The sequence below is a fragment of the Cydia splendana genome, chromosome 20 (assembly GCF_910591565.1).
Source record: "Cydia splendana chromosome 20, ilCydSple1.2, whole genome shotgun sequence".
NCBI classification, from domain to species: Eukaryota; Metazoa; Arthropoda; class Insecta; order Lepidoptera; family Tortricidae; genus Cydia; species Cydia splendana.
This window is the reverse complement of record NC_085979.1, coordinates 10,175,168-10,193,230: the sequence shown is the minus strand read 5'-3', so window position 1 is coordinate 10,193,230 and position 18,063 is coordinate 10,175,168. Positions and strand designations below refer to the sequence as shown.

At 46.7% G+C, this 18,063-nt stretch overlaps 1 protein-coding gene across 1 annotated transcript in view; it reads left to right on the top strand.

Moving 5' to 3' along the window:
* LOC134800825 (sister chromatid cohesion protein PDS5 homolog B) overlaps nt 1–18,063 on the top strand; it is a 61,207-nt gene that overhangs the window by 24,008 nt on the left and 19,136 nt on the right. The window contains exons 12-17 of the mRNA XM_063773382.1: nt 4,528–4,665; nt 5,876–5,935; nt 13,420–13,579; nt 14,718–14,833; nt 15,634–15,777; nt 16,482–16,646. Of these exons, the coding sequence (XP_063629452.1) occupies nt 4,528–4,665; nt 5,876–5,935; nt 13,420–13,579; nt 14,718–14,833; nt 15,634–15,777; nt 16,482–16,646 (783 nt within the window). The remainder of the gene's footprint in view (nt 1–4,527; nt 4,666–5,875; nt 5,936–13,419; nt 13,580–14,717; nt 14,834–15,633; nt 15,778–16,481; nt 16,647–18,063) is intronic.

Sequence of the window (18,063 nt, the reverse complement as noted above, 5' to 3'; positions counted from 1 at the left end):
CGGTGGCTGCTCGGGCTCAAGCGGGACGAGCTCTCGGCGCAGAAGACCTTCCGCATGCTCAACGCGTTTATAGTGCACAAGGGGGACCTGCTGCAGGTATATATCACTACACTGGAGGAGTGGTGCGCCGAGGAGGAGCTCCCCGAGGAGACGCGCTGCAAGCTCGAGGGGCTCAAGTGCATGGCGCGGTGGCTGCTCGGGCTCAAGCGGGACGAGCTCTCGGCGCAGAAGACCTTCCGCATGCTCAACGCGTTTATAGTGCACAAGGGGGACCTGCTGCAGGTATATATCACTACACTGGAGGAGTGGTGCGCCGAGGAGGAGCTCCCCGAGGAGACGCGCTGCAAGCTCGAGGGGCTCAAGTGCATGGCGCGGTGGCTGCTCGGGCTCAAGCGGGACGAGCTCTCGGCGCAGAAGACCTTCCGCATGCTCAACGCGTTTATAGTGCACAAGGGGGACCTGCTGCAGGTATATATCACTACACTGGAGGAGTGGTGCGCCGAGGAGGAGCTCCCCGAGGAGACGCGCTGCAAGCTCGAGGGGCTCAAGTGCATGGCGCGGTGGCTGCTCGGGCTCAAGCGGGACGAGCTCTCGGCGCAGAAGACCTTCCGCATGCTCAACGCGTTTATAGTGCACAAGGGGGACCTGCTGCAGGTATATATCACTACACTGGAGGAGTGGTGCGCCGAGGAGGAGCTCCCCGAGGAGACGCGCTGCAAGCTCGAGGGGCTCAAGTGCATGGCGCGGTGGCTGCTCGGGCTCAAGCGGGACGAGCTCTCGGCGCAGAAGACCTTCCGCATGCTCAACGCGTTTATAGTGCACAAGGGGGACCTGCTGCAGGTATATATCATTACACTGGAGGAGTGGTGCGCCGAGGAGGAGCTCCCCGAGGAGACGCGCTGCAAGCTCGAGGGGCTCAAGTGCATGGCGCGGTGGCTGCTCGGGCTCAAGCGGGACGAGCTCTCGGCGCAGAAGACCTTCCGCATGCTCAACGCGTTTATAGTGCACAAGGGGGACCTGCTGCAGGTATATATCACTACACTGGAGGAGTGGTGCGCCGAGGAGGAGCTCCCCGAGGAGACGCGCTGCAAGCTCGAGGGGCTCAAGTGCATGGCGCGGTGGCTGCTCGGGCTCAAGCGGGACGAGCTCTCGGCGCAGAAGACCTTCCGCATGCTCAACGCGTTTATAGTGCACAAGGGGGACCTGCTGCAGGTATATATCACTACACTGGAGGAGTGGTGCGCCGAGGAGGAGCTCCCCGAGGAGACGCGCTGCAAGCTCGAGGGGCTCAAGTGCATGGCGCGGTGGCTGCTCGGGCTCAAGCGGGACGAGCTCTCGGCGCAGAAGACCTTCCGCATGCTCAACGCGTTTATAGTGCACAAGGGGGACCTGCTGCAGGTATATATCACTACACTGGAGGAGTGGTGCGCCGAGGAGGAGCTCCCCGAGGAGACGCGCTGCAAGCTCGAGGGGCTCAAGTGCATGGCGCGGTGGCTGCTCGGGCTCAAGCGGGACGAGCTCTCGGCGCAGAAGACCTTCCGCATGCTCAACGCGTTTATAGTGCACAAGGGGGACCTGCTGCAGGTATATATCACTACACTGGAGGAGTGGTGCGCCGAGGAGGAGCTCCCCGAGGAGACGCGCTGCAAGCTCGAGGGGCTCAAGTGCATGGCGCGGTGGCTGCTCGGGCTCAAGCGGGACGAGCTCTCGGCGCAGAAGACCTTCCGCATGCTCAACGCGTTTATAGTGCACAAGGGGGACCTGCTGCAGGTATATATCACTACACTGGAGGAGTGGTGCGCCGAGGAGGAGCTCCCCGAGGAGACGCGCTGCAAGCTCGAGGGGCTCAAGTGCATGGCGCGGTGGCTGCTCGGGCTCAAGCGGGACGAGCTCTCGGCGCAGAAGACCTTCCGCATGCTCAACGCGTTTATAGTGCACAAGGGGGACCTGCTGCAGGTATATATCACTACACTGGAGGAGTGGTGCGCCGAGGAGGAGCTCCCCGAGGAGACGCGCTGCAAGCTCGAGGGGCTCAAGTGCATGGCGCGGTGGCTGCTCGGGCTCAAGCGGGACGAGCTCTCGGCGCAGAAGACCTTCCGCATGCTCAACGCGTTTATAGTGCACAAGGGGGACCTGCTGCAGGTATATATCACTACACTAGAGGAGTGGTGCGCCGAGGAGGAGCTCCCCGAGGAGACGCGCTGCAAGCTCGAGGGGCTCAAGTGCATGGCGCGGTGGCTGCTCGGGCTCAAGCGGGACGAGCTCTCGGCGCAGAAGACCTTCCGCATGCTCAACGCGTTTATAGTGCACAAGGGGGACCTGCTGCAGGTATATATCACTACACTGGAGGAGTGGTGCGCCGAGGAGGAGCTCCCCGAGGAGACGCGCTGCAAGCTCGAGGGGCTCAAGTGCATGGCGCGGTGGCTGCTCGGGCTCAAGCGGGACGAGCTCTCGGCGCAGAAGACCTTCCGCATGCTCAACGCGTTTATAGTGCACAAGGGGGACCTGCTGCAGGTATATATCACTACACTGGAGGAGTGGTGCGCCGAGGAGGAGCTCCCCGAGGAGACGCGCTGCAAGCTCGAGGGGCTCAAGTGCATGGCGCGGTGGCTGCTCGGGCTCAAGCGGGACGAGCTCTCGGCGCAGAAGACCTTCCGCATGCTCAACGCGTTTATAGTGCACAAGGGGGACCTGCTGCAGGTATATATCACTACACTGGAGGAGTGGTGCGCCGAGGAGGAGCTCCCCGAGGAGACGCGCTGCAAGCTCGAGGGGCTCAAGTGCATGGCGCGGTGGCTGCTCGGGCTCAAGCGGGACGAGCTCTCGGCGCAGAAGACCTTCCGCATGCTCAACGCGTTTATAGTGCACAAGGGGGACCTGCTGCAGGTATATATCACTACACTGGAGGAGTGGTGCGCCGAGGAGGAGCTCCCCGAGGAGACGCGCTGCAAGCTCGAGGGGCTCAAGTGCATGGCGCGGTGGCTGCTCGGGCTCAAGCGGGACGAGCTCTCGGCGCAGAAGACCTTCCGCATGCTCAACGCGTTTATAGTGCACAAGGGGGACCTGCTGCAGGTATATATCACTACACTGGAGGAGTGGTGCGCCGAGGAGGAGCTCCCCGAGGAGACGCGCTGCAAGCTCGAGGGGCTCAAGTGCATGGCGCGGTGGCTGCTCGGGCTCAAGCGGGACGAGCTCTCGGCGCAGAAGACCTTCCGCATGCTCAACGCGTTTATAGTGCACAAGGGGGACCTGCTGCAGGTATATATCACTACACTGGAGGAGTGGTGCGCCGAGGAGGAGCTCCCCGAGGAGACGCGCTGCAAGCTCGAGGGGCTCAAGTGCATGGCGCGGTGGCTGCTCGGGCTCAAGCGGGACGAGCTCTCGGCGCAGAAGACCTTCCGCATGCTCAACGCGTTTATAGTGCACAAGGGGGACCTGCTGCAGGTATATATCACTACACTGGAGGAGTGGTGCGCCGAGGAGGAGCTCCCCGAGGAGACGCGCTGCAAGCTCGAGGGGCTCAAGTGCATGGCGCGGTGGCTGCTCGGGCTCAAGCGGGACGAGCTCTCGGCGCAGAAGACCTTCCGCATGCTCAACGCGTTTATAGTGCACAAGGGGGACCTGCTGCAGGTATATATCACTACACTGGAGGAGTGGTGCGCCGAGGAGGAGCTCCCCGAGGAGACGCGCTGCAAGCTCGAGGGGCTCAAGTGCATGGCGCGGTGGCTGCTCGGGCTCAAGCGGGACGAGCTCTCGGCGCAGAAGACCTTCCGCATGCTCAACGCGTTTATAGTGCACAAGGGGGACCTGCTGCAGGTATATATCACTACACTGGAGGAGTGGTGCGCCGAGGAGGAGCTCCCCGAGGAGACGCGCTGCAAGCTCGAGGGGCTCAAGTGCATGGCGCGGTGGCTGCTCGGGCTCAAGCGGGACGAGCTCTCGGCGCAGAAGACCTTCCGCATGCTCAACGCGTTTATAGTGCACAAGGGGGACCTGCTGCAGGTATATATCACTACACTGGAGGAGTGGTGCGCCGAGGAGGAGCTCCCCGAGGAGACGCGCTGCAAGCTCGAGGGGCTCAAGTGCATGGCGCGGTGGCTGCTCGGGCTCAAGCGGGACGAGCTCTCGGCGCAGAAGACCTTCCGCATGCTCAACGCGTTTATAGTTCACAAGGGCGATTTACTGCAGGTATATATATCGTCGTTGCGCTTACCAAATCTTATATGTGCGAGATCTTAATCAAATGAATTAACACCTTATGTATTTTGTTGCTAGGTAACTATTTGTCAATCAAAAATCGAACACATATCAGCTTTGAAAAGCGCAACGACGATATATGTCTTTTTAGTCTTTCAAGCAAAGTATACATCAGTGGCAATGTACAGCAAAGTGAAGTAGGGCAACACTCAAAGAGCAGTATTGCGCTAAGAACATTGTACATTGTAGGCACCTTGATTTTGCTTAAGTTCACGTAAATGCGAAATAAACCCTATTTGTACAGTTCTAATGTCCTATTGATGTCCACAGCAAAACCAGCTGTCTAAAGCGGAGATGGCGTGGCTGCGGCTCGGCGCGGGCGCCGCCATGCTCAAGATCTGCGAGCAGAAGGGCGTCGGCGACCAGTACACCGCCGAACAGTTCTACAACCTCAGCCATCTCATGATCGTGAGTCTATCATACCGCCTCACTGTACAACACTATACAAAACCAGCTGTCGAAGGCGGAGATGGCGTGGCTGCGGCTCGGCGCGGGCGCCGCCATGCTCAAGATCTGCGAGCAGAAGGGCGTCGGCGACCAGTACACCGCCGAACAGTTCTACAACCTCAGCCATCTCATGATCGTGAGTCTATCATACCGCCTCACTGTACAACACTATACAAAACCAGCTGTCGAAGGCGGAGATGGCGTGGCTGCGGCTCGGCGCGGGCGCCGCCATGCTCAAGATCTGCGAGCAGAAGGGCGTCGGCGACCAGTACACCGCCGAACAGTTCTACAACCTCAGCCATCTCATGATCGTGAGTATACCAAACCGCCTTACTGTACAACACTATACCAAACCCGCTGTCCAAGGGCGAGCCGTCTTATGATCGTCGTAAGTCTGTCAACTATAACGCCTTAAGTTTCAGTTTAGACGAAGACTATTTTCAGCCGCCTAAATTACGGCGCCTAAAAAAGGCACCGTATAAACACTTTCGGTGCCATTTTTTCGCGGCATGCCAGCGCTGGCACGGAACACGAGTCTATTTTTTGGCGCCAGTGACTTCCGCCCGCGTCTCTCGCTGCCCCCGCGCCTATTTTTCGGACTCGTGTAAACACGTCGCTTCCAGTCGCTAGCACGCCTCTTGCTGTTGCTTTGCTTTTTCAACTTCAGAGCTTCTGAATTCATTTTAAATGATAGAGATTCTGAGATAGACTACAGATATCCTGATATCCTGAGATCCTGGATAGGAGATCTAGGAGATGCGCAAAAACTAGAACCGTCGGCTGTGGCGGCGTGCTAATGACTGGTACAGAAAAGGCACCGTGTAAACGACTAGTGTCGGTTTGCTGGTCACTGGCGGCGAGATTTAGGCGGCGTCATTGTCTAAAGTTTAGAAGATGTGCGGTCTGAAGATGTGCCGTAGGTAGACATTTAGGCGTCTCAAAATAGTCTCCGTCTAAAGTCTAAATCAACCAACTGTATAATAAAGTTGTATCTCCAGCGCATGACGTTTTAAAGTCACGTGTTGTTGTTTGTTTTGATTATGAAAAATTGTGCCTTTTTGTTTTTATATACTTTTGGTCCATCTAATATTGATATTTAGTCTTGTTATAGATGGAATAGTCTCTAGAAATGGCTTAAATATTGTAATTCTAAAGCGAACTTATATTTCAGGATCCGGTACCACAAGTCAGAGAAGCATTTGCAGCCAAACTACACAAAGGACTTTCAAAGGTTTTTATAACATTACTCATATTTCTTGCACATTGTCTTTTTACAAACTCGTTTAAGTTCAGTGGACTGTGAGGAGTTTATTCAACTATACGTAGTCCTAATAGTAGTAAATGTCAATATATAAAGCTTGCTATTGTTGGCTAAATACCTTGTAACGTAGACATTTTCTTAAATTTTAAATTAATATTTTTAGGTTGAATTCCTTTTCTTATTTCGACGATTTTAACAATATCCCAAACTAACTCGATTGGTTGCACTTATTTGCATAATCTGTTGCATTCAAATGCACCTCTTTATGCTTATCTGTTGTCGGGGTTGTCATACGAGTAAAAATAATTAAAACTTGAGATATTTAGGTTGTCACTCCAGGAAAACTTTGTATGATTTAGATATGTTTTTTTAGGTAAGAGAGAATTTAGATGTTAAATAAAACATAGGAATTACAGACTCCAAAAAGGGGGCTCTGAAATGAAACTTTATTAGATTTATTGGTAAAATATATTTCTTAGGCTCAGGAGTGAATTGTTAAATAAATCAGTCAGAATTTTCGTAGGATTTGTGTCTTCAAGGGATTGGCACCCTACTTTTGTTTTGGCCTTTTGTACTCAACATATGAGGAGGTCATTTTGAGATGACATGCACTTTTGATGTGTGGACCCCTCCGGGGACGCACGCTCGCATGAATACTATTTGTGGTGAGACCACACATTCGCCATGTTGGTCGAAATGCTGGAAGCAGCTCGAGTCCTTCGGTGTGCTCCACTGAGTAAGTACAAATGGAATTTAGGTGTGATCAACTCCACAATGGCGCGAAACGTTGTGGGTTCGTCCTTAACCAGGTTTTTGGTTCTTTACAGAGTTGACTCCTGCTCGAGGGTTGGGAGTGCTCCGCCAGAAGTCCTAACAGCTTCCAGTGCGGTGAGCTAAATTTCCAATTGTTTCATATTTTCTTTAGCGGCCATTAAGGCGTCGGCTAATGTATCCATTTCTCGGTTTACAGGAGCCGGGAGCTTGTAAATTTTTTGGAAGAGCTTGTGAACTTTCTTTTGAAGAGCTTGTGAATTTTTTTGGAAGAGCTTTCGAATTCTTTTGAAGAGCTTTCAATTTGAAGAAGTTGTAAAATGAGGCTGTGGGATCTGTACCACGCCATCTGCAGCGGCCGGCTCCAACCAGGTTAGCGGCCAGCTTCCCGGGGAAAGGCGAGTTCGCTCCCCGCTGCTGCAGTTCCAGCAGCAGTTTTTGAGGTCGGTCTGTTGCATAACTTTTGAGTGGCATTCACCACCAACTACAAATTTAAAATGGTTAATTATAATTTAATTTTATTCAGTTTGAAGTTTTGAAAGTTCTGGTGCATAAAACTTAGGTATTTCGAAATTTAGTTTTTAATTAAGGGGTGTAAACCCTTATTACTAGAACCTGTGAAGCGACCCAGCTTTACCACTGAGCATTTTACAGTAACTGATTAGGTTAATAAAGTTAATTAGTTATAAATTTTGTTTAATTGTTTCTCCTCCTAGCTTTCCTACAGCAAGACACCATTTAGTCTATTTAATTTAATTTTGATTTAATTTTGTTTTGTTAACATGGCTGTTTCCATTTTCCACAAGCCGGAGCTTTTCATTTATTATTTTACCCCCTTTCAAAACAGCCGTGTTACAATGGCGCCCAAGGATTTTCATGTTTCTAAATAATTACTTGCTGGAGGAAAAGCCTAGACTTATTTTTATGCACCAGAAAATCATTTTGTTTAACTCACCTTTTGTAGAGTATTTTGTTACATTGCAAAGATGTTTTAGGTATTGCATACCATATTTTGGGCATTTGCCTACATTTCTGTTGAATTTTGTGCACATTTACATGAATTATTTCTGAAAAAGATTGAACTTTGTATGACACATTTTGAGGTTATAAAATTTTGCTGACTTGACAGATGTCAAAGCACATGTTGCATTTTTAGTCAATTTGGATACTATTTTGAAGTTTTGACACTAGTATTTCGTTTGGTTTCACATTTAACATTTTAATTTCAATTAAAAATAAAAATGTTGTATTTTATAACATAAAAAAAGAGAACACAATTTTGCCACTTGGGATCACATGTAATATTTGTATTTAGTTTAGAATTTCATATTTTAAGAGAAAGATTTGTGAATTTTAATAGAAACTTGTCACTTTATTATTTTTATATGTTTGCTGGAACTGCATTTTTTTCAATAGTTTGTATATAAATTTTGTAACTTTTTACACGGAGATTTGTTTTGTATGGTTAAGCCTAAAGGCATAGTAATTTCACCACATACCAAGTATTGTTAAGGAAAACAATAGTTAACACAATTAACATAATTTAATTTCATTTTATTACACAGCACATTTGTTGTAAACATGAAGCACCAGAAATTTCAATGCAGTAGCATATCTAGTATATTAAAGTTGAAACGCAACACTCAATTTCACAGCTTATTGATAATAATTTATTTAGGAAGGTCAATGCCAATCAGGAGCTCATCCTAGGTCCAAGCAGCTGTGGAAGCAGTGTCGGCAATTTTGTTTTTCAGAGCTCTCCGCATAGCCGCAGGGGAACCAGTTTATTATGGAAGTATGGTCTGGCAGTAGTGTCCGGCAAGCTTCTTGTGGTGTTTCATAGTGATTTAAACTTCTGGAAGATTGAAGATATTCTTCTTTGGCGTGCTAGCGTATTCAGTTCCAGAACAATTGACATCATTTAATTTTCAAAATTAGCAATTTCTGTGATCCGGCTGTCCAGTTGTGGAAATGGCTTAATGCTTTTTGTTTTTGTAGTGGTAATATATCCAAAGTCAGCACGGTTTTGATGTAATCTGTAACAATTTCACTTAAATTTTGAGGTATGCAATACATTTTTGGTTAGTTTATTTTATATGGCTTTGCAATGACATTTAGCGTTTATTTTGAAGGGAGAGGGATAATCGTGTGAAATAAGATGACTCCTGATCTCATAATTTAGTGTTTTACCTGTATTTTTGGTAGTTTTCGATTAACTCGAGTTTTGAGTCGCTGAAATCGACATTTATTTAGCGGTTTCGAGTTTTTAATGGTATTCCACACAACTTACGACTTGTGTTTCATATTAAATGGTAATTTTCCAAATTAGAATGGTATTCACAACCAAAGTTTTACTTTTGTGATTTATTTTAATGTGCAAAGTAATTTTTTTAAAGCATAAAATTGTTTTCTTTAAACACAAGAGACGTCACTAGGGTGCGTTCGGAAACGCGTAATTTTTAGTAATGTTTTCTTTATTTCGTAACGAGTTCGGCGTTTAAAAAAACGCTCGTTTTTTTTTTTAAATGTGATTTTGTAATTTGTTTGAATATTGATATTTATTTAGTTAAATACAATATAGTTATTTTGGTTTAGAACGTTACGAGATTTGGTTTTAGTCAGGTTGTAGTACTCAAATTTAATGAGATAAATTAATTTGAAGTAGTTTTTTTAATTCGGCCAAGATTTTAGTTTAAAATTTCGTTTTGAGATTTGGCGGGAATTTCGAATAAGGCTCGTGGCATGTTTTGGATTTTGACACAAGTTTTTGGTAGGTTTTCAATGAGGTGGTATTTTCCAAGGCCTCGCCTACACAATAACGTTTAGTTTCACGGTTGTCTCGTTTGGAGTGTTGGGTATGATGGTAAAATATCCAATCACGACTTTATGCACGGTACGTGGTGAACAGCACTGACTGTATTCACTACTAATTTTGTTTGGGGATGGAAGAACGGGATTTGAAATGCGTGAAGTATGGTAGGGGCGACAGATGAGATATGAAAGGTATGGTAAAGTGTGTGAAGTATATTTGGGGCGAAACAACTTGCTCACTTTTTAAGGTCAGAGCGAGTCCTTAACATGGCAAATTTGGATTTCGGTAGTAGGTTTCGAGTGCTTACCACACTCGAGCACGGTTTTGTGCAATTTTGCGTATTTGTGGCTACGCTTTTGGTCGGTATGGGGTTCATACCCAGCAGTTACCATTTTTGAGGGGCTGTTTTAAATTGGGTTCTTGCTTTTTTGGACATATCGACCGCGGTACCCCTTTTGGTTTGGTACCTCTTTTTATCGTGTTGACGATCCAATGTGCCATTTTTGAAGGCGTTGGAACGGCACACGGTGTCTCCGCCACCTTTTTACGCCTGCTACCGCAATGCAAGTCAGCCAAATGGTTGAAGTTTTTTAGGTTTAGTGTGGTTTGAGAGTTTTGGGGAGTTATCCTTGGACGCACGATCCCTCGTCTTGTACCAGTCGTCGTGCCGCCAAGGACGACAAACCACTCACCTGCTGTTATGTACCTCGTTTTGTTTAAGTATACCATATTTTCATATTTTTTGGTATGGGTTTTTTTTGATTCCGGAGAGTTGGGGGGGACAGGTGTACCTCACCAACTCAAAGGGCCGTTTTGGATTTTTTAGGGTTCTTTGATGATTGTTGTCTACCTGAAGGGTTGGGACAAACCTTAGTGTCCTCAACCGGTAGGGTTGCAACGAAGGTTTTAGTTGAAGGCTTATAGTTAGTGGACTATAGGTCTCATTTCGCCCGGTCTAGCTGAGTTTTTTGAGGAATGCTGAACATCGGTCCTGGCGGTTGGTTTTGGCTTTCTCAGCACAACAAGCTTTTATCGCGTTGTACTGGGAAGGCCAACAGTTTGTTTACGGGTTGGAAGGATAGACGGAGGTTTTTTTCTATGTGCAGCGCAGTTGGCCGCATAGTTTTTTTTCACCTTCCGTGGTGTTGACGTGGGTTCGAGATGTTGTTTAGATTTTTTTGTTCGGTCAGAACAGCAGTTTGTTTAGATTGATTAACGTTGGTATGATTTCACTTTTAGATTTTGGGTAGTTTGTTTGAGCATTTTTGGTAAGTTTGAATCTCGAAGTTGCGTCAGACCGTTTGTTGAGATTCTAGGTTTTCTAGATCAGTTTTTTGTGTAGATTAGTTTTCTGGCCCTCATTTTGTTTTAGTGGTGCACGTCGCTGAGGACAGCGAGCGGTTCACCTACGTTGAACCTTAAAATCGGGGAGGGGGGTATTGTAACGTAGACATTTTCTTAAATTTTAAATTAATATTTTTAGGTTGAATTCCTTTTCTTATTTCGACGATTTTAACAATATCCCAAACTAACTCGATTGGTTGCACTTATTTGCATAATCTGTTGCATTCAAATGCACCTCTTTATGCTTATCTGTTGTCGGGGTTGTCATACGAGTAAAAATAATTAAAACTTGAGATATTTAGGTTGTCACTCCAGGAAAACTTTGTATGATTTAGATATGTTTTTTTAGGTAAGAGAGAATTTAGATGTTAAATAAAACATAGGAATTACAGACTCCAAAAAGGGGGCTCTGAAATGAAACTTTATTAGATTTATTGGTAAAATATATTTCTTAGGCTCAGGAGTGAATTGTTAAATAAATCAGTCAGAATTTTCGTAGGATTTGTGTCTTCAAGGGATTGGCACCCTACTTTTGTTTTGGCCTTTTGTACTCAACATATGAGGAGGTCATTTTGAGATGACATGCACTTTTGATGTGTGGACCCCTCCGGGGACGCACGCTCGCATGAATACTATTTGTGGTGAGACCACACATTCGCCATGTTGGTCGAAATGCTGGAAGCAGCTCGAGTCCTTCGGTGTGCTCCACTGAGTAAGTACAAATGGAATTTAGGTGTGATCAACTCCACAATGGCGCGAAACGTTGTGGGTTCGTCCTTAACCAGGTTTTTGGTTCTTTACAGAGTTGACTCCTGCTCGAGGGTTGGGAGTGCTCCGCCAGAAGTCCTAACAGCTTCCAGTGCGGTGAGCTAAATTTCCAATTGTTTCATATTTTCTTTAGCGGCCATTAAGGCGTCGGCTAATGTATCCATTTCTCGGTTTACAGGAGCCGGGAGCTTGTAAATTTTTTGGAAGAGCTTGTGAACTTTCTTTTGAAGAGCTTGTGAATTTTTTTGGAAGAGCTTTCGAATTCTTTTGAAGAGCTTTCAATTTGAAGAAGTTGTAAAATGAGGCTGTGGGATCTGTACCACGCCATCTGCAGCGGCCGGCTCCAACCAGGTTAGCGGCCAGCTTCCCGGGGAAAGGCGAGTTCGCTCCCCGCTGCTGCAGTTCCAGCAGCAGTTTTTGAGGTCGGTCTGTTGCATAACTTTTGAGTGGCATTCACCACCAACTACAAATTTAAAATGGTTAATTATAATTTAATTTTATTCAGTTTGAAGTTTTGAAAGTTCTGGTGCATAAAACTTAGGTATTTCGAAATTTAGTTTTTAATTAAGGGGTGTAAACCCTTATTACTAGAACCTGTGAAGCGACCCAGCTTTACCACTGAGCATTTTACAGTAACTGATTAGGTTAATAAAGTTAATTAGTTATAAATTTTGTTTAATTGTTTCTCCTCCTAGCTTTCCTACAGCAAGACACCATTTAGTCTATTTAATTTAATTTTGATTTAATTTTGTTTTGTTAACATGGCTGTTTCCATTTTCCACAAGCCGGAGCTTTTCATTTATTATTTTACCCCCTTTCAAAACAGCCGTGTTACAACCTGTAGGATGGATTTTTTGTTAGATCCCTACAAAATGCTCTAAATATTACCACAGGAGCCACGTAGTACATAGACATAGAAAAAAAAAATTTAACACCACATTGATAAATGTTTACAGGCAATGCTACAAAACATTACAAGCCTTAGAATTAAACTTAAATAGGCACAAATTAATATGTTTACATGTAGATATAAAAACTTTTAAAAATATGATGATAAAAAGGACCGAACCTCGGCATGTGTTGCAGCAGTACTCATTTAAAATAGTGGTTTCAACCACAGAGTTGACAGATAGAGTTAGGGTCTTTATGACAGGCCGAATTTGCACGGACATGCTTACTTATCGGGTTCGAGCCACCTACAGCTAGTTATGTCAGGCGTGGCTCACTCCGCGGTTTTGTCGCGTCGCTACAAGTACATGCGGCCCACACCAATTTTGGCGTCTAGCCATAGTAGTTGCCGCGCACCGCTATAGAACGAACGCCTGCTCTCGCTTGCGCCATTTTGCGATCATATCTGTCGTAATAGTCGCGTTTCGTTAGAGAGTGAACCTTCCGTACCTAGTACTATTATTTATTTTGTAGTTATGTGTGTCACGTATAAACACAAAGATATCGGCGGGTTATAAAATCACAGTTGTGTCACAGGGCGGACACGCCATACATCAAAAATCATTTGCGTTTACATGTGTGCGCGGCACGTCTGTACACGCGACATTGTGTATGTGTAGGTATGTGTGGGTAAGTCGTTTTACTGAGAGGACGCCAGAAGTCCGCCAGATTCATGTCACGGCCAGTCGCGGGGCGAGGTAATTCGAGTCGGGGCGGGGCGGTGCGTGGCTGTTCTGTATGATAATACTATTACTTATTCTGTGGTTGTGTCTTTGCCTGTTTTTCGAGCGTTAATGTGTTTGTTGTCCAGGGTATCCCGAACAAGTGCCTGCCGCTGGACTTCATGGGCATGTACGCGCTGGGCGGTCGCGAGCCGGAGCGGCGCCTGCGCGGGCTCGTGCGCCAGTACATGCTGGCCGACGTGGTGCGCCGCCGCGAGTACATCCGGAACATCACCGTCGGCACCAAGGGTCAGTCGTACACACACATTACACCTAGAGTAGTGACCGGGTTGGTCTTGTAGTTGGTAGCTTCCAATCTTAATAATGTGTCTCACGGAAGTTTTGTTATTAAAAATCTGTTATTAATGCTATAATAAATGTATGTTTTAGTGGAACGAGCGGTGTCTCAGCTGCCACACATCCTGCCGGACTACATGCTGGTGTTCGCGGTGCCGGTCCTCACGCACGACCCGTACTTCGAGGCGTACGACAACGTGGCACAACTTAAGGTATACTACATTAAATGTATCAGTGGAACGAGCGGTGTCTCAGCTGCCACACATCCTGCCGGACTACATGCTGGTGTTCGCGGTGCCGGTCCTCACGCACGACCCGTACTTCGAGGCGTACGACAACGTGGCACAACTTAAGGTATACTACATTAAATGTATCAGTGGAACGAGCGGTGTCTCAGCTGCCACACATCCTGCCGGACTACATGCTGGTGTTCGCGGTGCCGGTCCTCACGCACGACCCGTACTTCGAGGCGTACGACAACGTGGCACAACTTAAGGTATACTACATTAAATGTATCAGTGGAACGAGCGGTGTCTCAGCTGCCACACATCCTGCCGGACTACATGCTGGTGTTCGCGGTGCCGGTCCTCACGCACGACCCGTACTTCGAGGCGTACGACAACGTGGCACAACTTAAGGTATACTACATTAAATGTATCAGTGGAACGAGCGGTGTCTCAGCTGCCACACATCCTGCCGGACTACATGCTGGTGTTCGCGGTGCCGGTCCTCACGCACGACCCGTACTTCGAGGCGTACGACAACGTGGCACAACTTAAGGTATACTACATTAAATGTATCAGTGGAACGAGCGGTGTCTCAGCTGCCACACATCCTGCCGGACTACATGCTGGTGTTCGCGGTGCCGGTCCTCACGCACGACCCGTACTTCGAGGCGTACGACAACGTGGCACAACTTAAGGTATACTACATTAAATGTATCAGTGGAACGAGCGGTGTCTCAGCTGCCACACATCCTGCCACACTACATGCTGGTGTTCGCGGTGCCGGTCCTCACGCACGACCCGTACTTCGAGGCGTACGACAACGTGGCACAACTTAAGGTATACTACATTAAATGTAAGAGTAGAACGAGCGGTGTCTCAGCTGCCACACATCCTGCCGGACTACATGCTGGTGTTCGCGGTGCCGGTCCTCACGCACGACCCGTACTTCGAGGCGTACGACAACGTGGCACAACTTAAGGTATACTACATTAAATGTATCAGTGGAACGAGCGGTGTCTCAGCTGCCACACATCCTGCCGGACTACATGCTGGTGTTCGCGGTGCCGGTCGTCACGCACGACCCTTACTTCGAGGCGTACGACAACGTGGCACAACTTAAGGTATACTACATTAAATGTATCAGTGGAACGAGCGGTGTCTCAGCTGCCACACATCCTGCCGGACTACATGCTGGTGTTCGCGGTGCCGGTCCTCACGCACGACCCGTACTTCGAAGCGTACGACAACGTGGCACTACTTAAGGTATACTACATCTACATCTAAAGTATTACTTAAGAACCCTGCCGGCCTAGCCAAGGTGATAATCGCTTGCGCTTCGCCATCGAATCGCGTGTCTCTGTATCACTCTTCCATATTAGTGTGACAGTGACAGTTGCGTTTCGTTCGCTACGGAGTGTTAGCGATTGGCATGTTGTCTACGGGGCCAGAATGTCTTACGCTTCGACCACAAAAAAAAAAAAACAAGCGATATCACTCGACACCGTCAGTCAGCGTCAAAAATACAGCGATGTTTTCGACTTTTCGTGGCTTTCGAGTTAATCCGGGCATAGGACCAGTCTTTATTTAAAGCAAACTATGGGATAAGGAGCGTAAATCAACTGTAGCATGACAACACAGCACATTAAGACGCAAGGTAGAAAACCTACCTACATTACCTACTTACATTGAAACATTCATAATCAGCATACTCGTACTGGATTTTTTATAGAGAGATCCATTTATAATATCGTTTATTATATATTTTAAATTGTTTGATAGGTGATGAAGCAGTGCATCTGGTTCGTGTTGGAGCCGTTGATCACCCGCAACGACTTCTACTGCTACGGCTTCTACAAGAGCCTCGTCGAGCGCATGAAGAACCACAAGGACGCCCTGCACGAATCTGACGACAACTACAATTATGTAAGTTTTTATATAAACTCGCAAGTTATTGACGACCGGCCTGACCTAGTGGGTAGTCTTCTTCTGCTACAGCTTCTACAAGAGCCTCGTCGAGCGCATGAAGAACCACAAGGACGCCCTGCACGAATCTGACGACAACTACAATTATGTAAGATTTTATATAGGCCCCGTGCATGAACTATAGGGGGCAGCATAGGAACCGTCATATTTTTGGCGCGAGACGTAAATATGTCGTTTATGCTTCCGATGTAGTCCATAAGATGGCAGAACCTACATGCACAAGGAAACGTACCAACGAGAACGGTAGATGGTAGCACTTGCTTTGGCAATGTACATGTGCACATATGTTTCCGATTCAGGCCACAAGATGGCAGACCCTCCAACGCGCACGGTCCCTATAAACTCGCAAGTTATTGACGACCGGTCTGGTCGGTTTGATCTATCCATGAAGCCGATGGTCCCGGGTTCGAATCCCGGTAAGGGTATTTATTTGTGTGGTGACACAGATATTTGTTCCTGAGTCATGGTTGTTTTCTATGTACATATTTAAGTGTTTATAAATATGTACATATTATATAATTATATCGTTGTCTAAGTACCCACAACACAAGCCTTATTGAGCGTACTGTGGCACTTAGTCAATTTGTGTTATAATGTCCTACAGTATTTATTTATTATTAATATATTAACTGTGTGTATTTCAGAAAATGTGGGCGATCTGCGACCTGGCCATGTCGGTGATCTGGGCGCGCTCGGCCAGCTTCGAGATGCGCGACTTCCCCTCCGACGCGCGCATCCCCACCATGTACTTCGCGCCGCAGAACGAGTTCTTCGTCAACACCCGGGTGTTCCTGCCGCCCGAGCTGCAGGTACGTGGCTCAGGGTGCTATTCCATCTGTCCAATAGGCTAGATCAGGGCTCTCCAAACCCCGGCCCGCGGGCCAAATCCGGCCCGCGAAGCGTTCCAATCCGGCCCGCCGACAGCGGTCCAATCCGGCCCGCGAGAGCCAGGCTCCAGGTGTTCAGCCCTAACAGCAGCAACCACATACACCCCACCCCTCCCCACGGCGCCGGCGGTGGCCCGCGCTAAAGCGCTGAAACGCAATATGGCCCTCACTTAAAAAAGTTTGGAGACCCCTGGGCTAGATGACAAATTTTCATTTATGGTATATTCAATCAGGTTTGTTTTTAGGATCAAATGTCTATATGGGACCCATTGCATTAAAGCAATACAAAAGTCAGAAATGATAGTCAAAGTACGACAGTCGTATTTCACTCGCGGAACGCCCCGAACAAAACGATAAGTGACCGTGACGTCAAGGTCACTGAGAGTCCATCTTGAAGTATGAACTGTATGAACAAATAGAAACAAAGAAAATTGCGCTTTTTCGGCGAAATATTGCGTTTATGGATATAGTTGCTATACAATCTTTTTTTGGATAAAATGTGAGGAATCGAATGGTATCCTTACTTATTTCGTTTTTGGAAGTTAAAAAAAAAACTTAAATTTTGAAATAGAAATAGAAATGGAAATAGAAATAGAAATATCGTTTATTTGCCAGAAATGTGGTACATAAATTAGGTGGTAACATTCATCTTAAATCGAACATTACATCTCGCCGAGAGTGTAGGCATGCAAATATTACTTACAATCTAGCATTTTAAGATTATCTATATACATATTTACAATTACAACAATATGCTACAATTGCCAACACAAAATATAAATAAATTCAATGTTAAGAAATAATTTTCGAATGTCAAATAGTTCTATTACAAGTTAAAATAAATAAATTACAAGATCAGTACGTATAAATTATGATACATTATTAGAATTTACAACTATTCAGTGTCACATACATGTCAATTAATACCAAACTAAGTTAATTATTAAAAAAATCGTTTAAGTTATAAAAACATTTATCCATCAGCCAATGTCGAAGTTTACGTAAAAACAGATTTTTAGGTAACAGTCTTAACTCTAAAGGGATATTGTTATATACTTTCCCTGACATCATGAAACAGTTTTTGTTATACAGGGCTGAATTAACAAACTGCTGTTTCACTCGACATACATCTCTATCCCTGAGTCTTGGATTTTGGGATCGTTTTTCAAACAGCTCAGGATTGCTTAATACGAATTTCGCTTGCTCGTAAATATAAATACAAGGCAAGGTCAGGGCATTAAACTTTTTAAAAAGAGGTCTACAAGACGCTAATGACCCGACACCTCGAATAGCACGTATACATTTTTTTTGCGTTAGAAACACCTGATCGACATCTGTA